The sequence below is a fragment of the Haliotis asinina genome, chromosome 2, assembly GCF_037392515.1.
Source record: "Haliotis asinina isolate JCU_RB_2024 chromosome 2, JCU_Hal_asi_v2, whole genome shotgun sequence".
Taxonomy (NCBI): Eukaryota; Metazoa; Mollusca; class Gastropoda; order Lepetellida; family Haliotidae; genus Haliotis; species Haliotis asinina.
In genome coordinates this window covers 31,399,478-31,421,828 of record NC_090281.1, presented here as the reverse complement: position 1 = coordinate 31,421,828, position 22,351 = coordinate 31,399,478, and the positions used below count along the sequence as shown (strand labels likewise).

General features: G+C 40.8%; 1 protein-coding gene and 2 pseudogenes across 1 annotated transcript; all 3 read left to right on the top strand.

Moving 5' to 3' along the window:
- Positions 1 to 461: 461 nt before the first annotated feature.
- LOC137273585 (tubulin beta-4B chain-like) lies at positions 462 to 2,914 on the top strand. The gene is made up of 4 exons (XM_067806335.1): positions 462 to 545; positions 1,313 to 1,421; positions 1,563 to 1,918; positions 2,095 to 2,914. Exons 1-4 carry the CDS (start codon positions 489 to 491, stop codon positions 2,911 to 2,913), a joined length of 1,341 nt encoding a protein of 446 aa, XP_067662436.1. The 5' UTR covers positions 462 to 488; the 3' UTR covers position 2,914.
- A 7,821-nt stretch (positions 2,915 to 10,735) lies between these two features.
- LOC137271744 (uncharacterized) lies at positions 10,736 to 12,532 on the top strand (annotated as a pseudogene).
- A 201-nt stretch (positions 12,533 to 12,733) lies between these two features.
- LOC137271743 (uncharacterized) lies at positions 12,734 to 21,961 on the top strand (annotated as a pseudogene).
- The last annotated feature ends 390 nt before the right edge of the window (positions 21,962 to 22,351 follow it).

The window sequence follows — 22,351 nt, the reverse complement described above, 5'->3', positions numbered from 1 at the left end:
ATTGCCGATGTGACAATAAATCTTAACTCACTCACCCAGTTACTCATTAGTAAAGTGCATTGTTAGAGTCAGACTACATCATAAGCATCTGCTAATACATAACTATCTTTAAAAGCTTTGCTGCGGCTTGAATATTGTGTCCTTGATTGAACAACTGTTGGACCCAAACTGCATGGCGCTCTAAGACGCCTTTGCAGAAAGAGTATGCTCGATTATGCCTGAAACGTTTTAGAAATAAAATCTGCATACATACATAAATCCACCCTTTGAGATGAAGTAAAGGGATTATCACGGATGAGTAATTAAACCCACAAGTAGGATTAGCTCTGTTTGTAGCGACTAAGACCCCAGCGACAGGCAGCCAATTGTTTGTCAGAGACCCAAAGTCCACAATATATAAGGCAGCCTACGTCCAGTCATGGTCAGTCACGAGTGTCCAGCTTGTATTATATACCACAAGGACTTAGCCTTTCCCTCCAACCTTCAACATGCGAGAAATCGTCCACATGCAAACTGGCCAGTGCGGCAACCAGATCGGGGCTAAGGTAACACCATATTTCACTTACAATGCTTTCGTTTCTGAAATGATTTCGTTGGTAGGACTGTGCATTGGTAACTAATTGTAGTGCAATATATTGCTACATTATGTGACATATAGTGACAGACTGTGGTTGACCCTTATTGTTGAAACAAATCCTCAAGGCCCAAAACACACAAGACTCATCTCAAAGTTCGGTTCCATTGTTATGGCATGCAAATGATAGTGTGTACATTATGGCAATGAGTCACGGAAGAAAACATTGAGCTGTGTAGAATTGAACATAAAACACTGAGATAATCACAAACTTCACATAATTTCTCACCCACAGAAAACACCTGGCGGAAAACACTTTAAAAAATGAATTTCTGTCTAGGGACAGCCTAGTGGTTAAAGCGTTCGCTGGTCACGCTGAAGTCACGGGTTTTCTGAATGAGCCGTATTCCATCAATACCAGGGTAGGAGATACAGGAAATGGGCTCCACACATTGTACCCATATGGGGAATCGAACCCGGGTCTTCGGTGTGACCAGTGAACGATTTAACCACCAGATACCCGCCTCCTCTACCAGTTTCTCGTGCCTTGTCACTACTACTGTTTCAAAAGAAATTGTAAAACATTCGTGCCTGTCACCCCGTCTATGAATTAGGTTAACATAAATCTTCACGTCGGGTGATTAGACACAGTGATCTTTACGGAGTGGCAGCGTCACACGAAGACTCGTGTAATATTCACCTTTATTACATTTCTATAATACTGAGATATATTTCCAGTTTTGGGAAGTGATCTCTGATGAGCACGGCATTGACCCCACCGGCACCTACCACGGTGACTCCGACCTCCAACTGGAGAGAATCAACGTTTATTACAATGAAGCTACAGGTGTGTATGGTGATCAAGAAGAAAGGGTTTATTGTTAGAGAGAAATATTTAACCCAAAATGTAAAGTCAGATTTACATCAATGTAAACAAAAATCATTTACATGTAAAAGGTTGAGGCATTGAACGTTCAATCTTTCCCAGGTGGCAAGTATGTTCCCCGTGCTGTTCTCGTGGACCTGGAGCCCGGTACCATGGACTCTGTCCGATCTGGTCCCTTCGGTCAAATCTTCCGTCCAGACAACTTTGTCTTCGGTCAGAGTGGTGCTGGTAACAACTGGGCCAAAGGACACTACACAGAGGGCGCCGAGTTGGTGGACTCCGTGTTGGATGTTGTCCGGAAGGAAGCGGAGAGCTGTGACTGTCTGCAAGGCTTTCAGCTGACTCACTCCCTTGGTGGCGGCACCGGGTCTGGTATGGGCACTCTCCTCATCAGCAAGATCAGGGAGGAGTACCCCGACAGGATCATGAACACCTTCTCCGTTGTGCCATCACCAAAGGTAACTTGAAACTATGAATAATGAATCCGTAAACCTGTGAATTTCTCCTGGGCGTTGATATTTCATTTCGGAATAACATCGTACCAATTACGACTCGTTCCATTGTAGTATTTTACCAATTAAGTCACTGTTGAACCAGCTGAAGTGCTTCAATGATACCATGTGTTTGTTTCTAGGTGTCGGACACCGTTGTAGAGCCCTACAACGCCACCTTGTCTGTTCATCAACTCGTTGAGAACACTGACGAGTCCTACTGTATTGATAACGAGGCCCTCTACGACATCTGCTTCAGGACACTGAAGCTGACCACACCCACCTACGGTGACCTCAACCATCTAGTGTCCGCCACCATGTCCGGAGTAACAACATGTCTTCGATTCCCTGGACAGTTGAACGCTGATCTCCGAAAACTGGCTGTCAACATGGTGCCCTTCCCTCGTCTCCACTTCTTCATGCCTGGGTTCGCTCCACTCACATCTAGAGGAAGCCAACAGTACCGTGCCCTAACTGTGCCCGAACTCACCCAACAAATGTTCGATGCCAAGAACATGATGGCTGCCTGTGATCCTCGCCACGGTCGCTACCTTACCGTTGCCACCATGTTCCGAGGTCGCATGTCCATGAAAGAGGTTGACGAACAGATGCTCAACGTCCAAAACAAAAACAGTAGCTACTTTGTCGAATGGATCCCTAACAATGTTAAAACCGCCGTCTGTGACATCCCACCACGTGGTCTCAAAATGTCTGCCACCTTCATTGGCAACAGCACAGCCATTCAGGAGATCTTCAAACGTATCTCTGAACAGTTCACAGCCATGTTCCGTCGCAAAGCCTTCCTTCACTGGTACACTGGCGAAGGCATGGATGAGATGGAGTTCACTGAGGCCGAGTCCAACATGAACGACTTGGTGTCAGAGTACCAGCAGTACCAGGACGCCACCGCTGAGGAAGAGGGAGAGTTTGACGAGGAAGAAGGAGAAGCTGATGATGCTTAGACCAGCACTGGATAAGTTTGTAGGTCCAGAAATAAATCTGACCCCTGCTAATTTGTTTCTGTTTATTTTACAATGCAACTGGTCATCAAGCATATGTGTTGAGTTTCCATACCTGAAAAGGGCACCGTTGTACAAAAGAACCTTAACGCACAGACTATCGGAAATCTATTCTAAGGCATGAAATTCACGACTACCTTAGCGCCAAGGCTGCATTGTACAACGGCACCCAGGAAATGAAGAAAACAACCGCGAAGTTGGTTCAATAAAAGCACTGTGAATAATGAAGTCATGACTAAACATGACCTTGGACGTTCGTGTATATTTAACTGAGTATATTTTTGACCGAGTGAACAAGTTCTAAATTCATATTGGAAATAATTTAGTTATTAAGTCCTGTGACTTGGCCTCGTTCAACATATTTCTGAGTCATTTTCACAAAGAAGCTTTGATACATTAAGCATCTAGTGTATGTTTCTTGAAACAGAATTGTTGTGAGAGCAAATCCTCATTTTGTGAGTGGCAAAAGTGATTCCTATCCACGCCACATGCAGATTCTTACAATGTTGGCCCTGTGATGACAATGCTATGATGACCGTGGATTCTGTCGACTATGCTATTTCTGCGATAACCTTAAAAGAACGTCTCACAGTTTGAAGAAATGTCATATTACCATTTGTTATCTCATGTCACTCAACGCTTTTTCACCCGTGACGATCCGGGTTTTCAGCAACTCTTGGGTGGTCTCGCGCGATGACTTGTTGACACATGACATCATATCCCATTTGCGTAGATCGTTGCTGTAATTGTTGGTCACTAAATTGTCTGTTCAGACTGCAGACCGCAGTCATATAACTGGAATATTGCTGATTGCGGCGTTAAGCAAACAAATGCTTCCTTCAATTTGGCTGAAACCTAAGATCCTTCAGTGGGACGACCATATCGCTTTATTTCTGACTTATTTTGTTTCGGGAATCATGGATAGTGGGGTGAAGTGGACTATAGGGGCAGTGTGTGTGTGACGGGGGAGGAGGAATAATGAGTTGTGACACGCATATACACACCAACAGCACGTCCATACTATGTCACTCAACAGATCATCACCAAGCCACTATAAAGTTATATCCAGTCACCATCTTGTGACCATACATTGATCACCAACTTACCTGGAAATCACCCGTATTTGATCGCCAATTTACCACAAAGTTGCCTGCAATTGATCTGCCAATTTACATCAAAGGCACCAGTAATTGGTTACCACAAAGCAATTGATTGCCCATTCACCACGAAATCACCAGTAATTGATTGCCAATATACCACAAAGTCACTTGTAATTGATCGCCAATTTACCACATAGCCAGTATAACATGTCATCATGTTTCAACAGTAATTGACTGCCAGGTTACGGCACAATCACCGATAACTGATTACCAGTTCACCGCAAAGTCACAAGTAATTGATTGCCAATTTACCGCATAGTAACCAATGATTAATCGCCAAAATACCACCACATAGTCACCAGTAATTGTCAAAGTACCCCAGTGTCGCCGGTAATTGATTTGCAGTTTAACACACAGTCACCAGTAATTCATCGCCAATTTACCACATAGCCAACATACCTTGCCATCATGTTTCAACGTATAATCAAGTAGCCGCCAAGTTAGAACACATGTCTACACAACGTTTGGTAACAACCCAATGATCATCATGTCGCTAAACCGTAGCTATAGGACACACTATCGAAATAGATCATAGAGATCAATAATCGTTAACTAGATATCTAGTGACTTTGAACAAACATGCCCACATATTTGCGAGAAATTAATACATTTTACATTACTAGCGAGTAATTACATGCAGTTGCATGGGTTATTAAGAAAACGGCATCCTGAACATAACCTACAGGCAGACCACAAATAAGTCCTGTAATTGTATACTGAATGATACAATTAAAGTATTTTATCACACCAGTTAATGAACGATAATATCAATAACACGTGTCAGTTTACTTAATCATTCAAATTGATATTTTTACCCTATCGACGAAGTTTCGAGTGAGCGATTATCGAGCATGAAAGATTAACTAAAAGTAACCGCAATTTGATTATCGGGCATCACGTCTCACACACGTCAACGTCAACGTCAACGTCAAGTCACATGAAGTCACATCAGTTCATCATACTTGAAGAACCTGTATCGAAACGTCGTGATCTAGAATGTAAAAAAATATCATCAATATATACTTGTTCTATATGTACATCTCTGGTTTCCCGCAAATCATGTTTTCTACTCCACTGTTTAATAACCTGAAGACGAGGCAAGAAATAGCCAAGAAACGCCGTGTCATACCATAAAGAAGACGTTGCCGTCCATATACTTATCTTACATTTGCATGTGTTAATGCTAGGTACCTTCGGTGCGTTAGGACACATTCTCTAGAATACCTGGTGTCCACTATAGGTGACACTGACTCCCTCTCACACACGCCCGCGCACAAACAAAGACACATAAACGCATTCTCAAGTTACAGTTGAAATCATTGATGTCCCTGTGGGTGGTGAAAGACTTCCATTCACATGTCTATTTGCGAACAGTGACGTATGGTGTCTTCATTTCTCTTTGACAGGCAAAGTGGCCGATAAGTTTCATCTAACGATTTAACATACAAATATTACTCCTCAGTATAGAAGAGTCGGATTCGTGTCGGTTGTAATAATAATTAGTCTTGATAACAGAGATGCAGGGGATGAAGTTTGTTAGTTGTGTATCGCATCATCAATTGGTGTGTGTGGTCAAGATCATGTTATTTACAAATTGTCAGAGTACAGGTGGACACATGACAGTCCCTGAAAACAAGAACTGATTTGTCTTGGCATTTTGTTCACAAAGGTTTCCATTGTGCCGTTTTATAGGCTGAGTTATAGCAAAATGAATTACTACGTAATGCATTGAAGAAGATGTTGTAATAAGATTTATTTCAAAATGTATATTCATTGGAATACCTTTGTCTCTTCAGCTGCTTCTTCATCCTCAAACCCTCGTCGTGGTCTTCCTGTTCCTAGGCGGTGGCGTCCTGGTACTGCTGGTACTCTGACGCCAAGTCGTTCATGTTGGACTCGGCCTCAGCGAACTCCATCTCATCCATGCCTTCGCCAGTGTACCAGTGAAGGAAGGCCTTGCGACGGAACATGATTGTAAACTGTTCCGAGCTGCGTTTGAAGATCTCCTGGATGGTTGTGCTGTTGCCAGTGAAGGTGGCAGGCAGCTTGGGAGCCAACCTACACGGTTTACGTCAAGATATGATGTCATAGCTCGACGTCTTGGGATCGAAACGTAAGTCAAGGCTGGACACCGAGGTTATCGAGATGATCTTCCTCCAGGTTCAGTAGACAATAGCATTGGGTTGTCACCAAATTCCAAAGATATCCTCATAACCCCCGAGACTGTGGCTGTTCATTTATTTTTTTTAAAAAAAGAAGAAATAGAACTTTTCTTAATACCTCTCTATACACAACGAATTTAGAGAATAGTGACGACAGTGTTAGAACCTATGTTGCGGAAACGTCATGGTCCACATTTGTGGTCACTATAGGTCAAGGTATCACCATCCTCTTTTGCCAAGGAACAGCGCCAACAGGAGACAAGCCACCCACGCACGCACGCACCCACGCACGCACGCACGCACGCACGTGGAAGCCCTTATAATTTTTGCGGAATGATCCACCTTTGCATGCCACCCACTGCCGACAGACAGTTGTCCTTCCACTCCTCGTCAGTTTTGGGACGCCTGCGTACTTTGTGCTAGTGGATCTCAATGATGGCTTTGAATAACCTCTTGGTTCCTCTTTGTGGATAGACACCTGTTCTTTTCCACAATAAAAGCTTGATATCTGGTGTTCAACGCCTTGCAGGTCCACAGCAATGCATTAAGCTGGGGTGATGCCCGCTATTTTTGTAGCGTGGCGTCAAGCGGGACGAAGCGGCAACATGCGCGCAACCTACTCGCAAACCTACTCGCAAAGTGGCTGTGGCAATGTATGCCCATACTGGAACAATGTGAGTCGTGCGTACCGAGCCATTCACTAGACGTAAACAATGCGCCATCAATACTTGACCCAGTCGTAAATACGTCGTGCAATAGCGTGCCCTTGCGTTCCAAGTGCGTAACTTATGCGTAAACAGGACGCGAACAGTGTGCAAACTAGGCTTCACGCTTTCATTCGTACCATCCAAATTACATGCATTACCAAGACAAATTGCGCGTCAGTGCGGAGGCAAAATTCGTGCAAGTGTCAGGGTGTCATTAGTTGACATTAGTTGTCATCGTATCCTAATTGCGTACATCAATGCTCGTGATGTTCATCACAGGATTATTCACCGACCACTGTCATACAGATGTGTGTGGCGTTAAACGACAAACCAACACCATTGATGTCAATAGTATACCTTGAGGGAGCAGGTGAGTTTTTTTTTTAAATCAAATTATGAATCGGAAGACGCGCTCGTAAAATCCCAGATGTACACCCGTATAATCACAGAATCGTTCTTATAATCACAATATACTTAAAAAGCAGAGCATGCTGGGAAGATGAGGAAGGGAAATGCAACCGCCGGAATGAATATTCAGTGTTAATTTAGTGTTAACATTTCTAAAGTTAGTGATCATGCAAAGTAATGTTAATCTACAGTATTTGAGTCTCATTTGCTACAGAGATTCTTGCGGAAGAAGACGACACATAAGTTTAAGCTGTTGTTATTTAAGTATTGTTGTATTTAAAAGAAGGAAAGAAGCCATGTCGACGACCAAAAGAGAAACTTTCTTTACGTGGACATTCGTACAACCCGAACCGAATCGCATCGACGAAACGACGATATTGCAATCGACTCAGTGGTTTAAGGATGGCAAACGGTGCGTCGAAGACGCCCAGAAGAGAGTTCCTAATTAGGATAAGATACTGAAGAGAGTCATCACAAAAAGATTTCAAAAATGGATATAGTGGAGCATAATGCTAACGCTGGAGAGGAAGTGAGCGACTACGTGTTGTCCTTATAAAAAATGTGTTATACCATGGAACTGTGTAGAATTATCAAACGTCTCGCCAACCATCTTTGCTTCAGTTGTATGTTAGAGCAGACCGAATTCCATACGTGTCAAGACTAATCAGACACGCCTGAGGTCCATCAATATTTGCGAATGGCTTTGACAGAGATAAACGATAGTCACGCGATGGATCAATGGATTTCACTGATTCAAGAAGACAAGAACTTAGAGAACATCTCATCTCAAGGACTATCTGGACACTCGCATCAAAACATCTGAATGGTTATCAGACCGTGTGCTGAAAATGCTGTTTTTGGAAAGAGCTCTCATTAACTAATAAACTAATTACATATGTATATCTAGAGTATTATGTAATGATGTTTATGGAACACTAGGGTTATTGTCGTAGAATATAATAGTAATAAATAAATAGGCGTGTATTAAATCTCTTGTGTATTTCTTTACAGTTTATGTATACTTTTGCATACCTGGAGGTGAATTGTCTACGTTTAGATAAAATAAAATGGTAGATTTTGGGTGTATAACGAACACATTGAGCTTCATAAAATTATAGGATAATTTCAAGATCAATAAATAATAGAACTAGTACATATCATATTTCAGTTATAACATGATATCTTCATTGGTGTACAACAGACAACTCACTAAAGCACGGGATTCATCCTCAAATTTATCTTTACAATGGAAACAAAACTTTTTATCAAGAGGAATGACTGAATGTAGTTTTACGTCGCACAAAGCAATATTCCAGCTATATGAGTCTCATTATAATACATAATCGAGTCTGGAGCAGACAATCCAGTGATCAACAACATGAGCATCGATCTACGCAATTGGGAACCGATGACATGTATCAACCAGGTACTTTGACGGGTGTTCATTAACAGGAGTGGTTAACATACCGGTCAGTTTATATCCTAAATAGGGCAACATGGTATATATAAATCGAACCAGAGCTCGTCTATAAACATTACAATGTGGGTCTCTACATAATAAGCGCATATCTCCTATCACAGCATTATTTGGACTAGCTATGTATGTCTCTCTTTCTCTTTTTCTTTGCGTAGACAAGATAGTGCAGTGACGCAGTTAGTCCAACAGTCATTATTGGAGAATGACAGAGAGAAGTCGAGGCACTGAAAAAGGTTATATATTATGACAATTGATTTGATATATTCGAGGATGATAAAATAAGATTGGAGCGACGACATCATCGCTACTAAGGAGGTTTATGGAACTGGTAAGTTATCCATGTTTTTATTTAATGACTGATTTACAATTTGGATTGTGTTGATTATGAACAACAGTGGACATTGTTAAAGGTGATACGGCGGATTGTGTCTGATTTGATGTCATCAAATACACAATTTAGACCCCTCCAGGTCGAAAAAAAAGACGAGGGCATTCAAATGACTGTATTCCGAGCACAGCTTTCAAAGTTTTCATGTTCACCAGTGAGGTCCTCTAGGGTTTGTTTTATGTTTCAAAACACCAAACACTGATCCATCTTTAATGTCCCAAAAGGTCAGTGATAACACAACGACGCTAAGTTGTAATTGATCTATTCAATATAGATATAAATATTCAAGGTAGTATTGATCTATATTTCTGATTATTATCACATCAATGACATTTATTTAACAGGCATTTCTTCAGCAAGTGGCCGCTGATACCAAACTAAATTGCAATAATTTAGGTTCATCGTTATCTATATCAGAATCAATTTAAGGAATTACTGTATGCTTAATGATCTGCAAATTGTAAGGACCACGTGTTGACGCAAAAAGGAAATGACATAGTTTATAATAATATAAATAGAATAAATCTGGGTTACGCTGGATCTGCGAGTATGGTCCACATATGCAACTAGAATAAATGAGAAATATAACCTGAAAATGCACCATACATGTTCCACATCAGTCAGTCATCATTTGGTGAATGTTCGATAGAAGTAAAGGAAGAATTTTTCTCTTCGTCGCACCTGGCCATACATTTGAAGAACGACAACGTGTTGAAGAAATGTCCAGTTCTTCTCCTGACCGAGGAAGATTACTTCCATCACAGGTGTCATATAACACTTCACCAAAACCAGATCATTGTCTATTAAGATCTCTTCTGTGGAGTCGATCTTGTAAGGAACTTTGACCAGAAGTTGAGCGACAGGTCTAGAGTCGTAACTCTCGTCTAGGTCGAGATTACACTCTTTCAACTGTAGTTTCTGTAACTCCTCCGAGAGGTTTCCGTCGCTTCCGTTTCCGGCGGCGTCTTCTTCCGGAAAATATTGAACCAAGGCGTTACTGGTAGTGCTGAGCTCGGTTGATGTTGAAGGATGAGAAGAACATCCAGATTCTTCTTGCTCTTTCTGAATTGGTGCTTGTACTGCTGCTGCTGAGGATGAAGCTACGTCCATTTTTTCGTATACTTTTTCGTCGCTGGTGTCCTCGTTGATCGCCAGACTCTGTTGAAGAGATGGATATTCATCCATGTTAGATGATGCGTGTCATCTTTTCAGATCTTCAATCGATGTGATTACAAGCTCTTCTTCTTCGTCAAACTCTGAGTTGTTCGTTGGCTTGGCGTAGATGTTGTGACAACAATCTGTTCTTGACAAAGAGTATTTCTAGGAGCTTTCGGCATCGTGGTTTATTTGTGGTGTAAGGTCGAATTATCATATAATAATTATAATGTATTATTACTAGATAAATATTCAACACTTAAATTGCTGTATATGTCTTCTTCAGATCTTCTTCTTTCAAGTATCCCATGTGTGACAAGGAGTTCACCAACATAGGTAACGTCAACAGGCACGTACGTTCCTCTCATTGCGGCTAGAGATTTATCTGCACGAAGTGCAATCGATCTTATATATCACAGCAATATCTGCAACGTCATAAGTGTGGTGTGTCAAAGAAGCACAGTACATTTCAATGTGTCGTAATTTGTATATTACTGAGGTATTATTTTATATGCTTCATAATCTAGACTTTGTGTATGACCTTGATTTTATTTACGATATCGATGAGAAATTAGAGATTATCACAGATGTGTCGATTATTGTACCTAAATTAACAGTTAATATGTAATCTATTGCTATTTATACAGTGTTACAGAATCCAGCATTTTAATTAATTCTATTTGTATTCTAAACGGAGATGTCCCGATTTTTTCGTCTCACCACGTGATCTAGCTTTGCACGCCAGTAGATTTCACATAACCGAAGAGGATGGAAAGAATGATGCGTAATGTCAGCATCAACCTTCAACCTCGAGTGCCCAATCACATGATGGTAAGATAGTATGTAATTGATTATGATGAATGTTAAAAACTAGATAACTATATCCCTATTACACTTATGAAAGAAACCTGTAAATTAAACCTGCATGGTTATGTATTAACTTATTTTCATTAGAGCTGATTTATTGTATGTGTGGATGAGTGTTGTATCTCGCTCATTATTAACTTGGTCTTAATTTCATGCATTTCACTGTTATTACGTAAGAAATGTAATGTAAGCTGAGGTAAAATATTGCAATATTTTCCACGATTTCAGTTCCGTCTCCATACCAGCCCTGTAAATACCGGACGTGCAAAAAATGTTTCGATGATCGTACATCTCTCCACAATCACCAGATCTCAGAGCGACACGGCCACATCAGAGCTTCGGGTTCTAATCAACACTCGGACGGAGGAGGTGACGACAATAGCAGTAATGTTGTTGACGTAGAGAAGGAGATCCTCCAACCTCGTCCGTGGGGAGACGGTCGTGGTCTCGCCCCGTGGATAGACCCAATGACCGGCGAAGTGACGCCTATGAACTAAACGTTCCTTTCATTCTCACGTAAGATCACAGTTAGGGGGAAGCGATTTCTACGTTTAACGTTCCCCTAAAGAACAACGAGATCTGATGGAACGTGCTAGGGATGTTCATCAATCTTTAGATTATTCTTTTAGACTGGCGTTCTGCTAGATGGGTCGCTATCGTTACGCAGAATTTAGACGTAATATACTATCTGTTGAAACAACGCCCCAACACAAAATGGTGACCCGTTTTGATCACGAACGTGACCTTTTTCGTGTACAACTCGAATTTCCCTTTAGGCCATCCCCCAGTAGACCTTCCCAAATAAACGACCTTATACAGATCGGTTGTGTGCATTCCGATGTCTGGCATTGCATGTAGATCCTTCGGTATGGAATTCTTTAGAACAACCTACCAAAGAACTTTACAGACGATGGGTCACGTACTGTTGGGAGAACAATATGGAAAATTTAACAGGCATTGCTCCTGATCAGTACGGCGGTCTGTCGTCCTCTCTCCTTTCGGAATTCGAATCCTGTTTTAAGGTGAACGTCACCGTGTTTCACCTTGATGCTTCGGGAACAGCTCAACCCATGTACAAATCGAGAAGCAAGTGTACGTACCTGAATCAGTTCAAACTTGACCTGTCACTTATTACCGACATTAATGTGTATTGCAAACGTTTCGAATGCCCCAAATGGTTCATTCTCACTTATCCACCACCCTTTAGTTTTGACAAGGGATTAGATGGGATTAGTTGACACGGGTTAGTGATTACACTGCTCACTCTGAAATTTGGTCCTGGTGGGTGACACTAATTAGCTGATTTGCCCTGTTACAGTGAACAGTGTTCATGAACTTTAATTAAATTGTGTCGATTATGCTATTTGTGTTTTTTTAATTCAGTGAACACTATTACACGATTATAAAATGGTACATGAGGTTCTTTAAGGTCAGTCACGATGGCTAACCAACAGGTTAATGTCCAGTTTACTCCTAATGGTAGAGGTGGTCAGTACTTAGTGTTCCAAAATCACAAGTTTGTAGTTAAAATAAGACGAGGAACATCTGTCCATTGGAACTGCGCCCAGAAGAACTGCCATGCCACGGTTAACACCAAAGATAATATTCTCACGTCCTACAGAGACCAGCATAACCATGCATCTGTGGAGAATAGAATCGCTGTAGATTCTTTCTTGGCCAATCTTCAGGACCTTGTCCGAAAAGATTCCAAACCAATTCCATCTATTTATCAAGAGGAGTTATCAGGTAAATATTAACATAAATACTTGGCAACTTTTTAATTACTATCAAATACTAAAATACTACAACAGTTTTACTAAGACGCATGCCAACGACAACTTCCTGCTGTTTTCTAACGGCGACCATGACAAGATCCTGACCTTCGCGACTGACGAGAACCTGCGGCTTCTCTCCGAAGCAGATGTGTACTACTGTGACGGAACATTTGACAAGTGCCCTGGTGTGTTCACCCAGCTTTACACCGTTCATGCATTTGTGCAAAATAAGATGTGCCCTTTGGTGTATGGTCTGCTCCCAGATAAAAAGCAGTCGACATATGAACGTTTCTTTGAAAATGTGAAGAATGTAGCGGCCTCTAAGAACATTGTATTGGATCCAGTGAGTGTGTTCACTGATTTTGAGTCAGCTGCTCAAAACGCCATCAAGATGACTTTTCAAAATGCCATATTAAAGGGTTGCTACTTTCACTTTAGCCAGAGTGTTTGGAGAAAAGTTCAGAAGCTTGGAATGGTAACTGAATATAAGGACAACCCGGACATAGGTCGTCTTGTAAGACGAGCGATTGCTTTGCCCCTAGTACCAGTGGACTGTGTGAGTGATGTGTGGTGGCAGGCCCTGGAAGATGCACCTCCTGGGGTGGAACAGTTTACAGACTATATGACATCGTACTGGGTGGAGGGTGACCATGGCAGGACCATGTGGAACCACTTCGCCACCGAAGGCCCCCGCACTACTAATCATGTTGAGGGCTGGCACAGGAAGCTTTCCTGTTTAGAAAACCATCCCAATATCTTCAAGATTATTGAATTCTTGAAAAAAGAACAATCTTACGTAGAGGAAATCATGTATGCAATTAAGAGGAGGTGCCAAACCTCCTCGCAAGAAAGTTAAATATGTAAATTTAACAAACAGATTATGTAACATCAAACAGCAATTCTTGGCTGGCCATATGGATGTATATGCATATTGGGATGCAGTATCCCATTTAACAGGCTATTGAGGATTGTCATAGATATTGAATGTATTGTTAATTTTGATATTGTATGTATTGTTGAAATAAAAAAAATGTAGAAAGACTTACTTTTTTACTACTACATTCAAGGGGGGATCTTATTTCACAGGGAACAAAATTTCAGGGACATCTATTGTCTTGAGGATTATTCCGCTTCAGTGACTTGTCCACCTAGAACAATAGGTGGTGGATAAACGAGAGAGAGGTACAACTTAGAGGTGGGTCATTTCGTCAAAGCTGTGGAAGCCATGCAGACATTTTATTTCGAAGACAGGATCGGTCTCTTGAAAACCAACATGTCCGTGCCAGGGGCAACTAGACAAAAACTGTTTCGAGAGAGCAAAAAGCAAGGGATCTTGTTCGCTTTGTTCACGGCCAACAAAGAATTTTATCACGCGCGGACCATCCATCATACTCACGAGGTACCACAAAGCCAGCTGCACTCGAATTCGCGACGAAGGTGATGGTGAATTGTGCAAAAGAGCAGTGGGCTACGATGCAAACGCGCTGTACCTGTGGGCCATAGACCAAGACATACCCACCGGAGCTTTCGTGCGTAGGAAGGCTGAAAACGGTTTCAAACACGAATGCAGGGACAGGTACATGTCCATGTACCATTGGATGGATTGGACGAGAGAGAAAAAAAGGGTAGGACAAGGGAGAAGGGAAAAGCAAATTGGGCCGTATCTCGTAGACGGTTTCATGTCGGATTCGAACAAGGTGGTAGAGTACCTTGGATGCTTTTACCATGGCGATGAATGTCATCTCACGGCCAAAGCACGTAGGAAAGACGAAAAGATGAAAATGTTATTGGAACAGCGTTGTGAACACACCGAATAGCGCGCTGATACATCCGATCCTGCAGATACGAGATGGTGGAAATGGCACAGTGTCATAAAGATTATGAACTGGCCGCATTCATGCAAAGCAGACAGCTTCCATTCTACCACGACACCAGACAGAAGACGGTATCCGAGAAAGATATCCTTGAAGCTCTAGAAACAGGCGTCCTCTTCGGTATGGTAGAGGTGGACATACGCGTTCCACCACAAGCAATTCATCTGTGGCCTCGAGAGTATTTTGGCAAGGTGGCAACACTTAGGTTCCTTTCGAGGCCCTCGGTGAACACATGCAAGACTACATTACCAAGAACGACCTGAGTCAAAATTTGCGACGCATACTCGAAGGTGGCTTGGAGGCTCGCAAAATGTTGATCACCACCCCTGTGCTGTGATGGTATCTGCAACACGGCATGGTGGTCGATCGCATTTATCAGGTCGTGGAATACACTCCAAACACTTGCTTCTGATAGTTCGTGCGTGATGTGTGCGCAGTTAGAAGAGCCGTTGACCTCGACCCAGCTGTGATGGGGATTCGAGATGACACCGCCAAACACACCGGCAACTCGGCTTACAGCTCTGTTTTGAAGTCAATGTGCCACAATTCAAGAAATTGACCGAACTGAGCGGGGAATATTTTGCAATCGAATTGGCTAAAAAGAAATTGAAACTCGATATTCCGGTGCAGTTGGGCTATTTCATCTTGCAATACGACAAGTTGGGAATGCTAGAACTTTACTATGATTTCATGGACGTGAACGTAGATCATAGTAAATTCGAGTTCTTGGAGATGGACACTGACAGCGCATACATGGCCTTCAGTGCCAACACGCCGTCTGAGATCGTGAAGCCTGACATGCCAGTGGCTTATGAAAAGCAGTTGACTGGACTTTGTGAAAACGAAAGTGAGGGTGGAAGATGCGGCGTTGGTTTCCACGCAGCTGTTGCGGAGAACACCCGTTGCACGACAAACGTACTACTGGTCTGTTCAAGCGTGAGTATGAAGGCGACGACATGGTCAGACTGTGAAGCAAGACCTCTCTGGTGTCAAAGATGACTTTTCAACTCACGTCTCCAATCTTTCCCTTAGCTCGAAGGTAGTCACGGCACGACGTCTCATGAAACGCAGTCTAGGTTCAATAACTAAAAGAACTGCCTGTCGTCGTTCTCTTGTTCACAAAACTTGTTCTCCAGCCGTCGTCATAGGTAGTTTGAATCGTTGGGTGAAGTTCTCATGCTAAGCTAAATGCACTTTGAAAATGCACAAGTGCTTACAGAAGTTTTGACAGCACGCGTACCCGGCGTGGGTTCGAACAGAGGAATCATGTTAAAGGGAACTACCGTATGGCAAGCCGTTTTCACATTTATTAAGGAATTACAGATATCTTCAATTGTTTTAAAGATATCTGCATTATACTTAAAGATATCAATAATTATTTAAAGATATCTGTAAATAATTGAAGATATCTCTAATTAATTGCACTTATCCAATTTAAAATTACTGATATCTCAAAATGTTATAGAGATATCAAGAACACATTTCGTGATATCTCTAAATGTTTTAAAGATATCTGCAAAACAATTACGACCATAGTGTACATAATTGTATTACAAATTAATTCAAGATATCTTGAATTAAATTCAACATATCTGGAATTCAATTCTAGATATCTTGAAATGATCGGTACATATCCACAAATGTATTACGGATATCTTCAATTCAATTACAGATATCATTAATTCGATTATAGATATCTTTAATTCTTGCTATTTATGATATCTAAAATTGTTTTAGAGATATCTTGAATTGATTTGAAGATATCTTGAATCGAATTAGAGATATCTTGAAATGAATTAAGGATATCTTGAATGGAAACCATTTCAAGATATCTACAAATACTTCCGGCTACATATCTGTAAATACTTCCGGTTCCAAAATGGCGGCTGACCATGTGCAGCTGGTACAGGATCTCGTCTCCACAACGCGCCAAGCCATTCAAGAAGTTGATGAGACTCAGAGTAGCGATGAATTTCAAGATATGGTGTCTCTTGTGAGGAGAAATTTTTCAAGGGTAAACAGAACTACGGACGGTAAGTTACAATGATGAAAACAATTTACTTCTATATATAGTTTGGACACTGAAGAAACATTTCTAATCTAATCAGATGAACGACTGTGTTTACACTACATCCCTTTTTATAGTCCTAGTAAGCATATGATCCGACAATGTGTATGAACATATGCCGTATGTACCTTGCGTATACGGCAATCTTCTCCGAACTGTTACTATCAGGGGCATAGGTACCAGTATAGACAAATGCCCGGACTTACACGTGATTTTTGTTAAAAAGAATATTGTCGTTTGTAATTCTTGCCAGTAATACCTAGAAACATGTTATCAGAATAATTTTAAAATTGGTAATCCTCCCTATAAATCATACTTACAGTCTATCACAACAAAGCATTCCCAATACAGTCACTATATACAGTAAACACAATATTCTTCATATCATACATTTGAAAGGTATCTTTCTTTCAGTGATGCTTCAGTATGTTTTTCCATCAGCATGTATGTGAATGCTTTGTTAAAATCATGATTATATGTGAATCATGACTGTAATGCAAATTTTTACAATACAATCGTCCTTAGAAGAAAACTAATGCGTGCCTCCATTCTGTAGTAATTCAGTTGGCTTTTAGGTGCAACCTACCGCGCTGACACTAAAACAACTGCGAGCAACGCGCCGAACTGTTATGCATACAAAAATTTAACAATGTTATTTGCAAGGGCTGAGGAAGTAATCTGGTCACTTTAGAGGAACAATGTGGCAACCAGAGAAAGCATAAGCCCGCTAGGACCGTAAAGATTGCCCAAGTGTTAGTATGTATATACTTCATGAACATGCGTTTCAATATAATTGCACATTGTTAATGTCGCAGTAATACGTAATAACATGTCACATTACTTTTTACAAACATATGTTACTATAAGTACAGTTACTTCTGTCACTGCTTTGTCGGTAATATACACCATTTTCGGTCCATTTACAATTCTAACTATATCTCTTCAGCTTACTTTTCAACATCTGTAGCTAGTTCGTGTTATCAGTTTTATCATAAGCCAGGGGCTTTTTTGTATACACACATTAATTAGCCCTGTCAGCTCCAGAAATGTCATTCTGTTACAGTATTACCAGCAGGTCTTTTTCTGGGGCTTTGCTGCCACCAAGAAAAAAGTGTATATAAACAGATAGTTGAACGATGGACGGAGAAGCATGCATATGTAAATGATTTACAACTTATAAACCAGTAGAGGCTGTAGAGTAACGCCAACACAATTATCTAGGAGTTTGAACTTGTCTCCAAATTAAAAAGAAATCGCTTTGTATATGAGGAGATGATAAAGATAAAAAAATAAAGTCATCAGGGAATTTCTTGTCTCCAAAAGTTATCTTTTTGTGTAAAATATGAGGAGAGGATATGAACCGACAAGCCCGTCAAAGATCACATAAACTTTAGGGAGGTACAGATACATAATCACTAATTGGCATCGTTATAAATGAAATCATTACAACTATTCTTTACGCTGTTTGATTAACTTAAATGTGTCTGTGTAAAACAAGTGAACCAGTTGAGTTCACAGCAGACCTACCATTTATGCACCCAAGCCAGGCATTGAAAAATACTTTTAACTCTCAGGAGGAAACTTCCCTAAGAGTTTGCTTGGTTTGTCTGTAAAAGGCCAGAAACTGTGCACAAATCTTCCACTATAACTAAGAACTTCTAAGCTTGATTTGTCACCATAGCTCTTAATTGTGTTAATTAAGGGTTGACAGATGAAAATGTGAGGCAAGATACCACTGTAACCAGATCACTGATGAGGATGTTGATCCGGCCAACCATAGCAGTTAGATATGTTTACTTTGTAACCCGGCTCACACACCATGAACCAAACGGAATCTAGATTTGCTTCACTTAGGGCTTCAGGGAGGGTAAAGGTCACATGCAACCAAAAAATCAAACAAGAATAATTAAATTTTTATTGTGTTCATTAAAGTTCTGGCAATCTGATTGGTTAACTGGGAACATTTCTTTTGAGTTCATTTCCCAATGAATCTGAAAAAAATAAGCCACGCCCACCGAACCGGACTACTTTCGGACCTGAGGAATGTCGGGGAATACCTTTACACAGCGAGGGAATTCCCTTGTACTCGGGTACCTTAATGAACATTGGGTAAACATTGAAGTGATGCATTGTGGTTAACATGAACAAACAACTCAAAATTATCCGTGAACGTTAATAACGTTGCAACGCCTCGTTGCGCGTGTTGCGCACGTTGGAACATCAGTTCATGGCATCGCTATCCCAGTCACATCACACCCTCTTTCTACTTTGGAGGTGCTCTATGCTGATTGGCTAATGGTTTGGTAGGCGTGTCATTTTATGTAAATGAGTCACCTGAGTCATTACCGAAGTCTTACACCGAAAATGTTAATCGGTGGTAACAAAGATATCTGTTTCGATGAATGTGATTATGTTTAAAGAACATATTGTTGAAAGGGTATAGTATTGGTTGCTGAATTTAATTATAAGGATTGGCTGTGTATTTCTTTCGTTGCATTGAAGTATGAAACTAAAAACCAATGTGCAAACTTTTGTTCGCGGATTCTTACAAAAGTTTGCACATTGGTTTTTAGTTTCATACTTCAATGCACGAAAGAAATACACAGTCAATCCTTAATTAAAGCACAGTTATCACTTATTCACGATATATAAAATGCATTGCTGTTTAAGAAAAAACAAATAGACAAAATTATGAGCGTATAATCGCAAATCAAAAGTGCAATATTTTGTACTGGGGTTTACCTCCCTCGAAACGAAGCAGCCTCGATACCGAGCCCAGTCAGAGATGGTGGGTGTGCACTCAAGTGTAACGCGGCTTTTTCATTGGCCACTGGTTCGTTTGCCGATACGTTTAGCCGGGTCTTTATTTAAGGCGTATAAACCCTATAGGTGTTAATTTCAAACTGCAAGTGGTCAGTGATTGAAGATGTGCATTGCATCTTGTCATTAACCGACACACAGGCAGACATTTAAGTGTCAATAAACCAGACATAGAATTTCCTCTGCGACAGTCTGCTTATCATAATCAACGTTTGTTTTGTATGTAGCTAGTATATTACTTACTTGTTTGTGTACCGAGATTAGACTACTGCTCACGACCTCATACTGTCGTGATACTGCTTCACCCTCCGCGAACCTATTCACTGTGCATGCGTTATGAGCGCAGCATAGATGTTGAAATCGGGGGGAAATATTGAATCGTTTGAACTCTGATTTCGCGGGCTTTTTTCAGCGCGTTTTTTTTCAACTTTATAGGCTGAATTGGCATTTCTGATAATTTGTTTCGGTACGTACATACCGAAAGGTATCAGAATCTGCAAAGCTATGTTTTACGTTGCATGTGACCTGTAAGCATTGGGGAAAATAATGTGGTTCAAGGACTGTGAGACAGGCTGTTTGCAAATCTGTTTTTCGATTCATACCTCAAGAACCGAAATGATACAATCAGTCCTGGAAATGCGCAACAATCAGTGGCGTAGCAGAAACTCCAAGTGCTTACACTTAGGACAATCCAAATTTTATGTAACCAAATTCCCACCGCCGCCAAAACAATACTGAAAAGCGTAAATTATAATTTCATGTCTCAAAATACAACATATATATGATAAGCAAACAAAACCAAAATAACTATGTGTTTACAGGAGTGTTCAAAATTGTTTAAATTAAGCCCCTAAAGCTGTAGTCCAGGTTTGCATTAAGGGTGATGTATTATTTTAATACTCGTTAATATATGCACCCAGGCCAGGCACTGAAAAAATACTTTGAACACTCGGAAAGAAACCTCCCCTAACATTTTGCTTGATTTGTTTCATAAATGCCAGAAACTGTGCACAAGGCTTCCCACTATAGCTTTTAATAGTGTTAAATAAGAGTTGACAGATGAAAATGAGAGGCAAGATATCAGATCAGTGATGAGGATATTGGTCCGGACAGCCATAACAGTTAGATATGTTTACTTTGTAACCCGACTACCAAAGTGAGTTAACTCACCCTCAACCTAATGAAATTTCACTTCATGTAGGGCTTCAGCATTGCAGGGAGGGTTAAGCATTGGGTAAGGTAATGTGGTTCAGGGACTGTGAGACTGGTTGTTTGCAAAATTCAACGCACATAATATAATGCAAACAGTACGCAATAATTATGCGTTTACAGGAGTGTTCAAAATTGTTTAAATTAGCACAGGTTTACTCCCACAAATGTTGATACGAATGTTTGGCTTAGATATTCTTCGTGTGAAGTTGGTGCCAATTGTTTGCAATGCACTGTGTGCAAATAACAGCCAAGAATGGTCTTCCAGGTATCTTTCGACGTCAGTATCCTACGTCTTTCTATGTTCAATGTAAACCTAATTGTTTGAAAATTGAAACAATACTGATACGTTTTGTCTGACAATCAAAAACCAAAGAGAAACCAAACGAATCACGAAGGATATATAAGTGATTATTGAATTCATTGTTAAACTATTATAATGGTAAATAACTGAATCATTACAGACGAAGGGAGGCACAGAGGAAGGAGAAAGAGGATTGTGTGGAAAACTAAAATATTTCTACTAAAGAGGAGCAACCCGGACTTCTTTCCGTCACCTGCAGAGTGCAGGTTCCTTACCAGAAATGGATTTGGTAAGGTTTATGACATCACAAATCTTTCGCCACTGTACAGTTTGAAAGGTGTTTAGCAGTTACTTATTATGCAGGCAAAAGGGCATTTTCCGAGGTGAAATTCCTTGTGAGGCGACAAGGATTTGCTTTTATCACCAGTTAAGTAATGTCGCTTTGTTTAGGATAATGGCACATGTCTTCAGTTCTGGAACCTTCATTTAGTATATTAAGCTGAAGAATTTCGGCATCTAAGAAGGAATGTTTGGATAATGATACATTGCATTAGACTCTGAAAATATGTTTGCTTTAGGAGAGGCTACAGATGGAGATTCCAACCTCATACGGCTGATCAGGACGTGGAGTCTAGGAAGATTGGAGGCACACATAATATCCCTATTTCCGAAAGTCCCTCTCTCCCTTGTCGGGTTCCAATATGCACGGTGTGACAAGGGAAAGAGGGATACGATAATAGTCCCGCAGTCCCTCCAAGATCTTGAAAGTAAAATGGGAAAGGCCAAAGTAATCATCGTTCCCAACAGAGACATTCCACTGGTAAGAAAATGAGACTCAGTTCAGTCAATTCTGTAACCCTCTTACAAGCACATCCTGAATAATATTACCAATGTTGTTTCATATAATTTTGACAGAACGAGACGGACCAGCAAACGCCAACATTCCCAGAAATGTTACCACAAGCATCAACAAGTACAGAAAGTGTACAACAAGCGCCATCAATTGC